General features: G+C 38.0%; 2 protein-coding genes across 2 annotated transcripts in view; both read right to left on the bottom strand.

The window, feature by feature from the left end:
* Positions 1-17,066, bottom strand: part of iars1 (isoleucyl-tRNA synthetase 1) — a 52,059-nt gene that overhangs the window by 32,282 nt on the left and 2,711 nt on the right. The window contains exons 6-13 of the mRNA XM_041980213.1: positions 16,792-16,909; positions 16,522-16,669; positions 12,019-12,106; positions 10,723-10,783; positions 10,407-10,502; positions 8,502-8,624; positions 4,341-4,432; positions 3,203-3,301 (exon numbers count right to left, since the gene is read on the bottom strand). Of these exons, the coding sequence (XP_041836147.1) occupies positions 3,203-3,301; positions 4,341-4,432; positions 8,502-8,624; positions 10,407-10,502; positions 10,723-10,783; positions 12,019-12,106; positions 16,522-16,669; positions 16,792-16,909 (825 nt within the window). The remainder of the gene's footprint in view (positions 1-3,202; positions 3,302-4,340; positions 4,433-8,501; positions 8,625-10,406; positions 10,503-10,722; positions 10,784-12,018; positions 12,107-16,521; positions 16,670-16,791; positions 16,910-17,066) is intronic.
* Positions 6,505-7,704, bottom strand: LOC121636597 (desmin-like). The gene has a single exon (XM_041980214.1). It carries the CDS (start codon positions 7,702-7,704, stop codon positions 6,568-6,570), a length of 1,137 nt encoding a protein of 378 aa, XP_041836148.1. The 3' UTR covers positions 6,505-6,567.

Genomic DNA, 17,066 nt, shown 5'->3' with positions numbered 1-17,066 from the left:
CTGTTGCGTTTGGTATGAAAAAGTTTATAATATAGTAACTTAATGAACGGGTTAAGCTTTATTTTATATAAAATCATCCTTCTTAATCTGATTAAAAATTATTCTGATTGCGTCTGAGTCGAGCTAGTTGTATATACAAGGCATTTTAATTCTGAGCGGATTTATAACGATGTTAAAAGTGGCCCATGTAAGCATGGCTTTCATGACAACCATCCAGTGGAAATCACATATCGTAACAGCCCTAGTTTACATGAACAAACATTCTATTAAACTGACTGCAATTATTCTGATTATATTCAAACGTTCAGGCGCTAACAGACACCAAATGAAGAGATCGATATATGAATGCAAAGAATGAAAGAATGAATGTGTAAAAAAACATATGTCAAAGTTCCTGCTAATCTTTGCAAAATATTAATGAAGAAGAAAAGTTTGGTTTTCCAACCAGCTCATAAGCACTCAGGCCTACATCTCCTGCTGTCTATGACCAAGTGGAGAGTGAAAGTGGGCCTTTACAGTTCAGTTCACTCTGTGCCACGTCCAGCAGCAGACCAGGAGCCTGCTAGAGAGACTAAGCTGTCCTCAATGAATTTACTAGTCACTATATTCAACCTCAACTCTTCTAAGGTATTAAAAAATTAAAATAAAAGAAGAGGGAAAAAAAGCCCATAAAAGAACTATATCAATATAGAGTTTGTGAACAAGTGCAGCTTAAAAGAAGAAAAAGCAGCATCGCAAGCATAGCTACACAGTTCACGATGTCTATACGGTCACCAGCAATCCTTTTAGATTAGATTATAATGTCCCAGCTCAACATACTGATCACTTTCATAACAATACAGCTTAAAAACACAGCTGGGTCTGAAACAATAAAAAGAAAGAAAGCAGGCAAAGAGAGGAGAAAGTGCACCCAGATTCTTGACTGATTTAATCCAAAATGTTCTCAGGATTAGATAATCATCCGCACGTTTTATTGTCTCTATTAAAGTCTTGATGTCCTGACATTATGTTAGTAAGGCCAATCTTTCTTTACCTTGAGTGTCAGAAGACAGCAGCTTCCCTACGAGCACTCCTTAATTCAGTCATCAACTCATACTGACAGACAGGCATCTGGAGAAATTACTCAACTCTCAATGGACACTTTGCTGCAGTATGTACTACACCATCTGAGTAAAGAGGCAAGGCAGGGCAAGGTTATTTGTATAGCACACATCAATGACAAGGTGATGCAAAGTGCTAAAGAGATCAAATAAATGGACTGAAAATGTGGTCACCAGCACTTTATCCCTTTGCTTTCTTAAATATGGAGTTCAAAATCTTTAAATGTCACTGGGAAATTTCTACTCAAAATGCTAATAAAGTAGTAAGGTAACTATTAGTCATCTTTTTTACTAATCTCTTATGAAAAACTAATTTTGATCCTTTTCTCCTTTAAATAATACCATTTACACTTAACTAGCTGTCAAGATCTACAAACTAAGAGGCTAGTTTCTTGGTAGAAAGTAGTAAACCAATGACTCCCAGCTTCATTAATATTATCAAATATGTTGCATGTTGTAAAGAGAAAAAATCTAACTTTTGATTATTTTGAAGATGACAGTTTGGTTGAGTTGTACTATAACAAGAAGCATTTTTATCATTTTGCTCACCCTTATAAGAGCGAGGGTGTAATAAACACCAATCTAATGGACTGCATACATTTCATCTTGGTTTACCAAATAATCTGGAAGCCGAGTAGAAAACCCCAGTATCCTTTAGATAAGGACCATAGCCTTTAAAGTGGTGTGTGCGCCTTAGCTTTAATATGTGTGTGTGCGTGTCTGTGCGTCTTCACCTTCCTAACGGCTAGTCATTCATCTCAGTTTGACAGTCCCATTACCAGAGGCAGCTACTGTGGCTCAGAAAAGAGCCCTGGGAGCACCACGGGTAATACCACTTAGCAAAGCTGTCATGCTGATGCTTCTATTTTTTTCTTTACAATTAGCATCATGCTAATGCTTTCTACAAAACTACAAAAAAAATAAATAAAAATCAGTCCCATGAGCATGATAGTAAAATGCTTTGGGCATGTTACCCTCACAAAAGTCAAGTCACCGCTCCAACTTGTAGTTATGGGCGCCAATACTGAAAGCATATTACTATCGCTTTGTTATGACTATTGACGCATAACTCCACCTGCAGCTTACCCCCACAAAAGTTATATCAACACGTGTGCTTCAATTCAAGTGCTATGACTTTTCCTGTACGAAAGTCTTACCGTGTTTACGTAGTTTGCATAAAACTGCAACTTTTCGTCCCATAGGAATGACTAAGATTTGGCCAAAATAAGACAAAGACGTTGGAGTACATTGGAAACTTACAGCTCAGGTCTACTTTCACCTAGAAACATCATTCAAAGTTTAATTGGGTCATGGTTTTTATCATTTAATGTTTAAAGTAAAGCACTTTGAACTGTTTTGTACTATACAAATAATCTTGCCTTGCCTTACACAAATTAGCAGGCACAGAATGTCTCTGTCGTCATAGCAACGCCAACGAGCAGGCCAGGGGCATTTGTGTGTGTAGGATTGGCATTATGCACACACTTCCCCAAATACAGTAACATATAGTGATTCAGAGGAACAGGATGCATTTAATAAACAATTCAGTTGTTATCAGTTTATAATGGACGTTAGTGATTCAGTGCTGTCATTCAGTATCTATATACAGGCACACACATCGGCGTCTCTGTCTCACACACACACACACACTCTATACATCATACTGTAGGTGTGGCTACATGTCGGTGTCTGTCTGCAGCCCCTCCCTCACACTCATTAGGGACAGCTCCGTCATTATACCCACCAGTTACACAGCAGCTGCCTCTTTCCGTCATTTTCCATCATGGCTGCCCCCTTGATTCATGTCCTATTCAACAGATATAGCTGAGCGGACAGTAGCTGCACTGGCACAAATTTTCTACTTGAAATCCATTAATTTTCCAGTTATTATTTCTACACCCAGTGATGGCTGTCCAGTAGAGAAAGCCCAATGACTTGATGTAGTGGAGCAACACTGCAGATGTAATTGTTTCGGGACTGTATCTGCTTTCTGTCTTGGCTCCAAGCATTTAGGACTACTTGTTTGGTAAAGAGCTCATAGCTGCCACCTTGATGTCACTGAACTCTGAGCCACTTATCACTTGGTTCAGAAAACAGCTTACCAGTAGCACTTTCCATTGCAGTCCAGCAGTTTCTCCACCATGTGCTCCACCCGAACAAACCAGCTGGGGACGGCTTTGTAGATCAGGGGTGTGTCCGATCTGAAAAAAACAAGAGCTCAATATGGAAATAAAATATATGGCTACACAATCATATTTAAAGATATTTACAGTCTACTGTGTATGTTCTCAAAAAATACATTTAAATTAAGTTATTATGAAAAACAAAAAGGCAGAAGTCTGTTTTTTTTTTTGTTTGTTTTTTCTTTTTTTTTGTTTTAAGAAGCAAATACTGACAATTACAATATCACAGAAAATAAAGTTAGCCGTAAATAGGGTGTCTCACAACCACCATCTTCATCACAAGTCTACATGTTTTTATTTGCCCGACACTGTTGTTGTTGACAAGTTACAGCATTGTTGTCTTTTTTCTTTTTACATTTTAATGTAGGTTGAGACCAATCTTAGAAAGCTGCAAATTCTGAAACAGATATGGTCATATACCAAATGCTCTGCAAGTAAGGAAACTATTACAAACTTAAACTACAGTTTTTTCTTCCTACAATTACTATCATGTTATAAGTACACATGTGAACATTAATACAAGGAATAAGGGTTGTCACGAAACTAAAACTTAAAATTATATATCAGTCGTAAGTATGGTGCTTGATACTCTATACTATATGATACTATAGAGGGGGGGGGGGGGAGTCCAAACACCACAAAAGTAATCAACCCAAACATTACAATATAAAACGTATTCATTAATATAAGAAAGGACATTAGCACTGTAAAATAAACACATTATTTTAAAGCTCTATAAGGTCGTGTAAAAAACGTGGTGCGAAATGATTCTGTGCAGAGACCTTGAAAGCCCAACATGAGAATACAAAACTAAATGCTGGAAAACATTGACCTTTATATCTTCTATTACGAAATAAGGTAGCTGGCATCGAAGGTGGAAATGCATGTCATTTCATTGGGTTTGACATCTGCTACCTCCTGCCCTGTTTTCCAGCAGGTTCTTTAACTGTTGTTAGTGGCTTACAGTAAAAACGACACTGTTAAAGTGAGCCAGAGGAAGGCATTGATGGAGCACAGATGTATGATAAGACTTGGAGTGAATTCTGACATGCCTCACCTCCAGCAGAATGGGTAACTGTGTTTAAAACTGCTTGCATTGACCAGGCGACCCTTTTCCTTTAGCCACTTGATGATGTTCTTGTCAGCATCCTTAAAAAGAAAGAAAATGGTATTTTAAAAAGTCATGTTTAATTCTCCTCTATGGTAAAGCACAGCGTAGCAGCTAACTCTAGCTGGCTTCGACGTTCCTGAGCGTGGACAGGCCTCGGAGTACACTTTCACATCACAGCAGCAGGGTGAATCCACCGGAAATCGGGAAAAGATATATATAAGCATCATTCTCAGTTTCTTTACAATTAACTACAGGGCTAGTTAGCATTCATGTTTTGTAGCAGTATTTATTTCATGCAGAATTTTGTTTGCATCTCATATTTCTCTTTACACTATTAATGGAAGCATAGGACCCCTTCATCTGTTACTCCTTCTATTCATGTCAGTTTTCTTTTATTTAACACACAATACCCTGTAACTATATTCTAACACAAAACTATTATAGACCCTTGTCATTCTTGTTTTTCTTAGCGTAATTTACAGTAATAGTCATACTAAACCTTTAAATATGGTGAAATAAACTCAGATCAAAGTTCTTCTAAGGAGAGGGCAACCGCTGATTCCTTGAACACACCACGACTTTGTGCAGCTTTGAAGGAAAAAACTGTGCTAAACTTGCAGCTAAGGGCACACACCAGTGATAAATACCACCAAACAGAAGAATTGAGTGTTTTGTTATGCTGTTTAACGTTTATGGCAAACAATCTAATATGCAATCATCTCAGCGGCTCATCACACAACACTTCATCTTCCTCTAACAGTGCAATTCACAGAAACCTCGTAAATAAAACCCTCAGCAAGGTGCTCTGCAGACTGTTGGTCTTGACCTCTTTCTAAAGATAAGTTGTTTTTTTTCTTTTTCTTTATTACTTTTTTAGCCAGGAAAAATTTTTTTATGGTCTAAACCAAACTTATTAAAACATGAAGAAGAATCTGTAATGATGATGATTTCTTAGAAATGTGCCTACAGTGGGAGAATGAATGAAGTTAACCATCTGAATAGAAATAATCTATAAACGGTGTGTTACTAAACTTCCCGAGCAGCTCACTGCAGCAGCACATAGTTAGGGTTTCAAAACTGTTGGATTATCAGTTAAAGTTACTTACTAAATATACTGAAATTAACTAGGCCTGACTTTCACCATATGTATTGTGCTGGAGCTGGAAAAGAGAGGCAAATCAAGAGCAAATAAAAAACACAATAGAAAAGTACAAAGTAGGCCACTGAGATCAACAGCAGGGGAAAAAAAATCACTGCATCATTTTTTATGCACTCACATAAATCTTTATTACTAATACTCAACATTAGTGTAAATGGTCAACAGTTGTGTGTCATCAAAACATTGAAAATAAATTGGGGTTACTGTAAAGACCAATCAAAACACTATGATTATATGTTCTGCTTCGCTGGTAATGAGTTGAGAAGTTCGTGGTGAAGGCAGCAAGATTCCAAAACTTGGACAAGTGTGGCAGGGTGATGGGAAAAAGTGAGGATCCATAGCAGAGAGAAGTGACAGAGGAATGACAGCTGGGCTGACTTGGCAAGAGGAATGGGGAAGGTAAATTTAGCAGGAGTTCTGCAGAAGTAAAGAAAAGGGACGGGAACAAGGAAAAACGAGGACTGCCAAACACAGAAATGAGAGGAGACGGGGAAGGGAAATATTAAGGACAGAAGGTGGTTTTAGAAAATGATGTACATTTTTCAGTAAGGGAGGCTGTGAACAACTGGGAAGCAAGCAAACCTATAAAGGAGTTGATGATAAATGATGGGATAAAGAGGGCTGGGTATTATAATCCTAATAAATCTCTGGAACAAAGAACATTGTGTTTTTTAAGAACAGAAAATCCTAAACTGTGAAGAGGTACAGAGAAATGTTAAATAATAGCCCTTCCTTGATTAAAAAGCAAAATAGGAGAAACAAACAAACACAAATGGCGGAAGCTTGTACCTCCTCAAAAAAGGTGTGCATGTATCCTTTGTTGCTTAATCAAAACTCATCTCACTGCAGCTGAACATTTTCAACAATACCCAGCACAAAGATTATGAAGTAGACAGGGAAAAAACTATTTATAGAGTCCTTGTTACTACACTGAAGTGATATTTCTGCTTCATGATGCACTGCAGGTCTTCTTTGTGACTGTTCTGGACTTGCCACTACCCTCATTCTGGATATTTAGACATCTTTGGTAATTCCAAGCCTCTGTTCCTCTCCTTCCAGCAGCTTCCTGTAGGTTGCAATCTCTGCATCCAGCTTGAGCTTAATGTGCAGCAGTTCCTGGTAATCTTGAAGATACTTGGTCATCTCCAGTTTGGTTTCACAGAGCTGGGCCTCCAGCTGAGCAATGACACTCTCTAGAGTCCCCACCTTTTCCATGTGGGAGATCTCCATTTCCTCCAGCTGATGCTCCAGGGCGGCATTGCGAGCCCTCAGGCCATCAATCTGGTTCTGCAGGTCGGTCACCTGATTATGGAAGGTCGTAATCTCGTCTTTCATGGTCTTCATCTGTTCTTCATGTTTGCCTGCATGCTGTTTGAGTGTGTCAAACTTGCTCTTGTACCACTTCTCAGCTTCCTGGACATTGCGGGCGGCAACAGCTTCAATCTCTGCACGCATGTTGCGCAGATAAGCAGCCAGATCAGGACGATCGCCATCCAGCTCAGCTGTAATCTTTGAATCCTCAATCTGCTTCATGAGATCAGCCACCTCTTCGTCGTGCAGCTTCTTTAGAAACTCTATCTCGGCCACCAGTTGTTCTATGCGCTTCTCGAGCTCGGCCTTCTGCAGTGTGGCATTATCAACATCCTGACGAAATTCCCTCAGAATCATTTCTGCTTCTTCTTTGAGAGCCAGCTCCTCCTCCAGCTTTAGTTTCCACACTTCAACCTCCTCTTCAATGTAGCCTCGTTCAATATCAGCCGCTCCCTTCTCATTAGTCAGGGTCTCGATCAGCTCCCGCAACTCCCTGAACTTGAGATCATATTCTTCTCCGATGCCTGTGGGGCTTCCTTTGTAACGGCTCTGCAGCGCAGCCAGCTCAGCTTGAAGAGAGGCGTTTCTCTGCTCCAGCGCCTGGACCTTTGCAATGTATCCTGCAAACTTAACATTGAGTTCCTGCATTTCCTCCTTCTCGTTGGCATGTTGCTGGTGTATCTCTGTGCCCAACTCAACGGCAGTTCCACGATACCCAGAGCGCCCCCGATTGTCATACGAGGATCCACGGCAGCGGGAAGGAGACGGGCTCTGAACCCTAACTCTGCCGCTGGAGCTGCTAACTTGCAAACTCTTCTGGGTATAAGACGCAGATCTCATGTTGTGTAAAAACCTGGGTTTGTTTTTCAGCTTACAGAGGGGAAAAAAAAAACAAACTGCTCTCTTGCTTTTGCAAATTGCCAACGTTGAGAATGACGCTCCCTCAGATCACCTCTGTGTTTTTATGCGGGAGTAAAGAATGTCTCAGACAGCCCTGAAACTCGCGCTACGTTTTAACACTTTTCAAAAGTGGATTATGACAGACTTTCAGAGAACTGTGGCTGCATGCTCTTTATTAGCTAACGCTGTACTGTTAGTGACCAGGCAGTTCGAGTCCACTCCCTGGCCTCAGCACCAGGATGTCAAATAGTGATCACATCATGTATGAGTGCTATTTTTAATTCACTATGCACTTGGGATGCTAATGCAGTTAGTGTGAAAGAATGCAAAAGGGTATCCAGTGCACTGGTAAACAATGATAAAGTGCTTTGACGTTCACTAACACGACTTTATCACACTGCTCTGACCCACCAAATTTTACAACTAAATATGTTTTATATCAAACACTTATAAAGCATCCAGCAAACAAGAACAAGAAAAGGGCCCATTCCACATAAATACAAGGAAAAAAACAAAGATCATTATGGAAAGATGCATTTCCATCTATAAACCAAAGGAGATTGCCAGCAAGTGGGGAGTTGGTACCAAGAACTGAAAATTGAATACTGAAGTAAAACATCTACCAGTATTGTTGAGGTGTTTATCCTGACTATCAAACCAGTGGCTTTAAGCATGAGTAGAATAGCAGCAATGTCTGCAAACCTTATCTGCATGTAAATGCATGATGTGTCACTCACTTTGACATACTGTCCTGCAAAGTCAGTGACCTCTGACGTGAAGCAGCCTGAGGCATCCACAGGGCAGATAGGAGCCTGGTCCCTCTGGATGATGTTGTATTCACTGCACACCCTGTAATCATCCTGAAGAGAGAATAACACAGTTAAGAGATGGATTTGATGGATAATCATATTATCCAACTTGTTTTTTGTTCTTGATTTACCACCAAAAATACAAAACTCGTGACTGGAGACCATAATCCTAAATACATCTTAAGTTAATTAAATTACAATATCTTAACTCTAATAAAGAGACTTTTTCCATTTCAAGCTTCAATGTTAATACTCCACATAATTGTATCATATAATGAGGAAACTAGTTTTGGAAACTAGTTTCACTAGTTTAAAGATATGTTATGACTGCATATTAAATTCCTTGTTGAGCTGGATACTTTTTGCAGCGTTGAAACAAGCACTATTGGTATGTGGCAGCTATGCATGAAAGATATGAGCACTGCCCAGCTCTAAATGTAATTTGTATTCAAACACCCTGTCAGGATCCAAGATCAATGACTCATGGGGTCATTTCACATCTAGTCATAACAAAATAAAATTTGAAAAATGTAGTTTGGCAGAGCTCTTTCTCTTACTGTATATCTCCAGAGAAAAAGCATTTGTATTTCATTTTTTATTAGGGAACCAATCAATGTGAATCTTACCACCAAACATAAGTTATGTAACCTAAACATTTAAATGCAAATTTAAGCAAGGTGTTGACATGTCGGATTCTGCTTCTAAACCCAAAGAAGCCGAACTGAAGTAAGATAAGCAGAGCTAGCTGCTACAGCCCCACACAGCTGGTTAGAGTCACATCCACTCAGGACAAGGGCATCTTAGCTTTTAGTGATGATCCAATACATCTGATAGAATTATCACACTCAGTGTGTTCATATTAATATTATTTTGTCTCTTAGGTTTTGTACTTGCCTCCATTAGAGGAACCAACCAACCAATCAATAAAATCGTATCAGAATAGTTTTGCTAGTGAATGGAAACCTGATTAATCACAATGAATAAATTTGAGCTAGATTTAAGCATTTTTAAATAAAAAATAAATACTGTGGCTATGAAGACAGATGTTTAATAAATTCTTTCACAATAAGAATATATGTAATTTTAGAGAGAGTACACATGAAAGAGTTTAAGCACATGTGACAAGTAAAAAATAAAAGATGACATTAAGTTTGAAAGCACCGTAAAAACTGTACACAGTTATTGGAAGACAGTTACTTTGGTCTTGATTTCTAGTTTTCACCTGCAGACATTTAAGTTATTTTAACAAAAGTTTTTGTCATCAGCACATGTTCATATGATTGGGTCTCAGAACTGGAAGAAAAAAATAAGTATACTAGTAAAGTTAGTGACCTGGTTTTCCCCTTGAGTGCACTCCATATGAGCAACAAGAAGGCTGGAATATAAATACAGTAGAGGCAACATTCCACTCATAATAGATACACACTTTTGTTTATTCATGCCAAATTAAACACAGCGAGTGCTGTGTATTACACTGTAATTAAAGGAGGAGAGTGGACGTAATGAGGCTGAAAGGTAACAGGTGGGGGCCTAATAATGACCAAGACAAACAATTAATATAGTGCACAGAAATTATGAGCACCCGTGCTTAACAACCACAACATACTATATAATATCTCTGCAATTCTCATCTCATTTTAGTTTCTACCTTGTCTTTCTGTATCAAATACAAAACATGACTACTAAATATGTAGCCTGTGGTTACAGTTTCCACAACCAAAGATTTAATATCAAGTTACTATGCTTCACTTTTATATTCTGGACCAGTAGAGAAAGCTCTCCAACAGCAGCAAAAAGAGAAAACCTAAAGCAAAGTTTAAAGAAGACACTCACAGCTCCAAAGTAAGGTGCCTGGTGGACTACTCCTGTGCCCTCTTCCTCCTTGACGTAATTATCTGTCACAACCTGAAATGCTCCTTTCTCCCCACACTTCATTCAGACGAGGAGAAGTGGGGCAGGGGAGAGGAAGCACAAGAAGTACAGTTAGAGGCAAAGATAACAAGGGTTAATATGTATACTGACTGAAACATTTACACATATATACATATATATACACATATATATGTATATATCATCTCATCATAATTAACGCTTTAAAAGTCCCACCTCTAATTTACATATCTAGATTTTTATCTAGAGGTCTACCAACCTTGGAGAAGTACTGAAAAAGGGGCTTGTATTTTTGCCCTTTTAAGATCTTGCCAGGAAATCTAAAAACATAAGAAACATGGTATATTAAAGAAATATCTGCAGAGAAACGTACTACCAAAAATTATTGCAACATACAAGTCTGATTATTTGCCTTTCCAACGATAAGGATTGTGCTCCTGTTGAATAAAGACAATATTGCAGGGGATTTCAGCTAATTTTGGGGGCCACTCTCCACATATTCATCTGTGTTGCTCATTCCACAGAAGCACAATCTTTAAAAGCTATACCTAGTTGTAAAGGTGACTAATCAGGTTTTCCAACTTCCTGTCATACAACACCCATTGATAACATTAAAGAGGAGAAATAATAAACACAAAAGTCTTTACTTTTTACATTTAAGTTTATATAGAATATATGTAGAAAGACTTGAAGGTAAGAAAGTGATTCATCATATCCTAAACACTTAATGCTTTTATGTCAGGCAGCCAAAAACTATCAAGATCTCCTGTTTAAAGGAAATACAAGTATTGAAGGCTAAATAAATGGCAATTCATTGTTTATGTAATAAGCAATAAAAAAGCATGTCTGTGTCCCTCTATATGGGGAATCTGTCCTCATTTAAGAAGAGGAACAAGCTCTATCAAGAGTGCAACATTTCTACTCAGGATGACATCTTTATTGCCAGTTAATGTGCCTCATACACTATATGTGGTACTAGTGGGGATAAATCCTAAATGTCCCTTTTCAGGTTTCAATACAGTCTGCATCCATTATTCATTCAGGTCTTGTCCTCATCTCACTCTGCCTCATTTTAGCCACAATGCACTGCGCTCTCCCTTTGCTCCAGAACCATCCGCTGAGCTGGGAGATTGGGACTTTTACTTCTTTTCTGCTGCAACTTAATATGTATCTCTTAAGTTTGGAAGACAAGTTATAGCCCAGAACAAACCTGCTAACAAATTAGGTGCGACAAAAAAGCTAAAATGGCACATCACTACTAGCCATTACCATAACTACAACTGAATCAGCTAAAAGAAAAGATGCAAACCCTTTATGGTGATGTGTGCAGTGAAAATTTAGTCAAGAGTTAATGGCATGTGATGCTGATGATTTAACAGTAGCTAAGCAGGAGTGTACTGTTCCTGTCTTTTATGCAGTACAGTTATTATTCCCCAGCAGCCCAACAAAGGTCCGCTTTGTGCTGGTGCCAACAAGCTGAAATACCTAAATTTAGAGTATTAGTCATATCTACTTTTCATATTTTTTCTAAAACTACAGTGTGTTTTGTACTCACTTGTCCAGAAGACAGTATTCGCTCTCTGATTTAAAAAGCGCTCCCAGCCTGGCCTCCATCATAATGTAGGTTTTGTCTGTGGTGTTATCTGAGAGATAATGGGAGGTAAGATGTAAGTGGCAGATTATTTGCTGGTTTTGCATTTTCTTGCCAGCTGAAGATTCTATTCTACATTCTGCAGTTATTTAGCAGACGCTTTTATCCAAAGCAACTTACATTTGAGATCAAAATATCAAATCAAGTAATAGTGATAAATCAGATTCATGCTAAATGGAAGCACATCTCCTATTTAGCAACTATGCTAGACATAAATCAGTGTTGGCCACTTGGTCCAGAGTAACTGACAGACATTTTGGGAAAGCAAACCTCTTTTTTTTTTAAAAAAAAAAAAGATGGCAAAGGGGGGACTTTGGGGGAAAATAGAAAGAAGAGACACCGAGACCAGCTGGGACAGCAGTTGTGAGGAGGGCAAAGACCAAATGGCCTGAGACAGTGAGACACAAAAAAAAAGAGCAGAGAGGGCAGCATCAATAAAAGATGTTTCTTCCCCTCAGTGGTGTGACAAATGACTGCACAGCTCAGACTCGCTGTAGCTGACAGCCCTCGACTCAAACAGCGACGAAGGCAGGGAGGGAAAGATGGACTGAGAGGCGAATAAGAACGACGAAGGACAAAAACAGGTGGATGCAAAAGCAGAGCGATGAGGAAATAAAGAAAAATATTGAAGTGAAGATAGAGTAACAGTGGAGGGGAGTTAAAAAGAGAGACAGTGCTGATGCAAAAAAAGAAAAAAAAAAAAAAAAAAAAGACTCATTGGTATTCCAAGGCGGTCTCCCATGCAGCACCGCACAGCCGGTGCAGTCGGGATGGCACACTGTGCTCCAACAGTGCCCCCTGCAGTACCAGCTGGACTATGACCAGCCAACGGGAATCTAGGTCATCCATTTAAAAACCCTCCAGTTTCTCTCACGGGAAAGCAAAAACTACAGCAGGAGGGTAGCAGAAAACAGTAGCCACCTCTCCCGAGTATCTCCTTTTCGTAGCTGAACAAGGACAATGCTTTTTTTAAGTGGCCTGATTTAAAGTTCATCCACACACACCATCATGGCCTTGGTCCAAACACAGTCACACAAACATACACAAATCTGCCAGTTATTTCACACTTTTTTTTTTTGTTTGTTTTATGTTAACAGTAACAAATGAAAACATTTCCTTCTGCAAGATGAACAGTCTATAAGGAATTTATCCTCTCAGTAAAACCTCAAAGAAGTCATTAATTATGAAGCCTAAAAATCTAAAGTTTAAGTTCAAAGTCGACATCAAGAACATCCATCCCCAGAAGAAACTGATCCTGGTTTACATGAAAAACCCTTTTTGTATTCCTAACTTTCTTTATTTAACAATATCATCACAAAAGAAACTTTCAGGTTGCATTCGTAGCGGCTAATCTGGCACACATAAGGAAAGAACGATCAGTTTTGACCAGTTATCTAACCAATCAGAGCTTACAGGCCCTTTCAAAAGGGTCTTAACAAAAGATGCTGTCACAATGCACAAATTAAAAAAAAAAAATTTCTGAACGTTGAAATATGTTAATTTATTTGGTAAACCGTAATGCATATGATAAAATCTCACAATAGTAAGCTCATCTTTTAAGCTACAAAATGAACTCAGTCTTCTAGTACAGAAGTAAGAGGTCTATAATGGAGGTCGATGCAATAATTTTTTTAAATAGTTTTTGCTTAATTTTTGTCTATTTATGATTAGTTTTGGTTATTAACAATACAAATTATAAAAGAACAGCAGAAAAATCTGCTTTGAGAACCTGAAACACAAATTGTTGACATTTTTCATGAAAGAAGAAAAATGCTCGGTTACATCCAATAAGCCAGCAGACAGATTTATTTTATACATCTGTTATAATACTGTTAACTACAAAAAAAAAAAAAGTTTTAATATTCGTAAGGGGTGCAAAAACACACAGTGTCACACTAGAGAAGTAGAATAATAGTCCAAAAACCAGAACCAAAGCCAAGTTGGTGGCCTCGGTTCCACCTACGGCTCTGTGCTCACACACTCGGTTCTTATCCTGCTCTTTGCTGGAGATGTGTTAAATAAAGACATTGGTTTATTAAACAAAGAAAAATCTGACAGTTTGCCCATTCTGGACCTGTCTCAGGTATACTAACAGCCAGTCAGATGTACTGCCACAACATGGAAGAGAAGCTCTTCGATTACAACACACACAAGCTCAGCTTTTGTCCTCAAGTTCAAAATATTTTATATTTAGCTGTTAAAGATTTAAAAAAAGAAATTTGGAGATTTGCATGAAAACATGTTAGACAATAGTTGCTTAAAACATTATTTTTATGCTTTTTATTGATTTTTTTGTTCAGGAATTTTAGGGCCAGTCTAAAAACCAAAGCTTCATGACCCAGTAGAGTCAGTGGTTGTTTTAGATCTAAAAAAAAAAAAGCGAAGCCCAGCCCTGACAAGATAATGTTATAAAAACACCTAAAATAATGTTTTTAGTCTCAAAGTAGAGAATCATGCCATCTATCTGTGCATTTGGGAACTAGTTAGTGAACCCGTGTCTTCTCTGATTGCCGGGATTTGCAGAACTCGATCTGTTAACCTAAACAGTTGAGAAATAATGACGTGAAGGAGAAACTGATGAATTTTGTTAAGGGTAAAGCTGAAATTTGATAACCCTGCAGATCTGGCAGCACACCTGCTCAGAGAAGCAGATCTGTGCTGGTGAATTTAAGGGTAAAAACTTTTTTTTTTCCTCTCTCTGCACAAAAGTGGCATGCTGGAGTTATTTACAGTAGAAAAGAGTCAACACGGCACTGTGGAGATGCTGATTGACGCATAGTGCTGAGTATTTAATCTGAGAAGCAAAGTTTAAGGAGAAACACCCAGTGGATGTTAAATTAGTTTTTATTAATAATAAAATCATGGTTGAGTCCTTTCCAGGACACAACAGCCATGAAATGTTGGCTGAGCAATTTAACAATGATAATATCTCAGTCCACAGCTGGAGGAGGACTACAACTGTAATAATTTAGTGTTTTCAGTTAAAATAAACCCCATGGTGAAGTTCACTTGATCTACAATTAGTTTATTTATTAGTTTATCTACATTTATTTTAACCTGACTTGGACTTTAAGATTTTAGTAGAAAATGTCTCTTCAAATATCAGCTAAAAAAAATTCTAGTTCAATATAGTCCAATATTAGTCTGTATTAGTATAGTTTGGGATCATGTGGTTAAGAAGTCATCACTTTAGTGTAATCTGGACATTAAATCCATTATATAGTCATACAAATGATTATTTCTATTTTGAACCTGACAGCATCATTTGATGTGGCTGACTTTACATCCAATTAAAGCCAGATGGTGTTATATATATATATAATAGTTATATAACAGAGATTTTAAGCCAATCACTCAAAATACAGTGCAAGAAATTCTTCTATTTACTGTTTCAAAACATTAAATAGGTTGTAAACAAGTGAAAATGCACAATTATTGTATTTTTCCATTATGACGGAGATCATTTAAAAAAATTAAAATAAAAATAAATTAAATTAAAAAATTTTCAGATCATGTTACATATTAACATTGTAGCCACTCTGATATGATTTTCAAAACTTTCTCATCCACTGAACTTGTAAATTCATGGAAAGTTTCTGCCTCCATCTCATTTGAGGATAACAAAATTGTCTCCCAATGTTGCTGTTTGGAGGTGCGCTTAATGTGGAACAACCTCCTTAAGTAATTTCCACTTTAATTAAGCTCAGAAACTAATAATCAAATCTATGTCTGATTTGTGATCAGTGATGTAAACAGACAGGAAAAACAACACCAGCAAAATCTTCCAAAGAAAAACTAAACCACAAATGTTTAATTTACTTAAATCCTGCATGCATCATAATTTGGAACTTAGTGTAAAAGTTAAGTTACTGGTCTTGAATGTCAAGTATCTGGTTGGTTGTAGATAAAAAAAAAAAAAAAAAAAAAAGAACAAACACTCTTGTCACAGAAAAGCCAACAAAAAAAAATTTAGCAAAAATAAATCTCATACCTTAAAAAGGCAAAAACTAAAAACTAAAAATGCTTTCCTCTGGGTGCAATTTGCAAAGGCAGCACTCCTCCTCCTCCTCCTCCTCTGCTAATTTGCTCTTGTTTGTTCTTTCTTAATAGAAAAAACAAACATCAGCTGACACTGTCCAAAACACTAAACCCACCAGGGAAACCAGATTTTCAGAGAGGAAGTCTTTGCCTTCGGCATCAGCATTTGAGCAACAAAACGACCAGACCTGGTAATTCAAGTAATCCACAACGCAAACATGTTTTTCAGCACAGGATATGTGAGCAGGTACATTCCCTCCCCCCCTTAATGATGACTTGAGGAAAGTACAGACAGCTAACAACCTCTGAAGAAGCACTTAATCCCACGCAGGACATCAGTTGTTTTTTCCTAACCCCTCCCCCTCTTACCTTTGACCTTAACATACAAGAACTCCGGGTTGACACAGAGCGCCAGGTTGCTCGGCAATGTCCAGGGAGTGGTTGTCCAGGCAATCAAGGCAACATCCTCATTCTCAATCAAAGGGAAGTTGACGATCACAGAGGGATCCTGAACATCCTGGACATGACGGGAGAAACAGAAAAGGTCAGTTTTGCTTTAAACTCTAAATAAAATAGTCATGCTTAAAGCAGTGCAGCGTTACACCAGCAAAGGTTTACAGGGTTGTGTCCTGTACTGACCTTGTAGTTCTGATGGGATTCAAAGTTGGAAAGGGGAGTGTTGCAGGCAGTGGAGAACGGCATGACTTTCACACCGCGGTAAACCATCCCTTTGTCATAGAGCTGTTTGAACACCCACCTTAAAGAATGGAAACAAAGAATATGTATATATAAATACACATACAGTATGGTGGATTTAAATATGATGCTGCATTTTATTTTATTTTTTTATGGTTTACTATAAGGCCATTTCAGATTAGAATTTCAAGCTAAAATCTCCCCCAAAAAATATAAGA

This window comes from Melanotaenia boesemani, chromosome 3 (genome assembly GCF_017639745.1).
Source record: "Melanotaenia boesemani isolate fMelBoe1 chromosome 3, fMelBoe1.pri, whole genome shotgun sequence".
Lineage (NCBI taxonomy): Eukaryota > Metazoa > Chordata > Actinopteri > Atheriniformes > Melanotaeniidae > Melanotaenia > Melanotaenia boesemani.
This window is presented reverse-complemented; position numbering and strand designations above follow the sequence as displayed.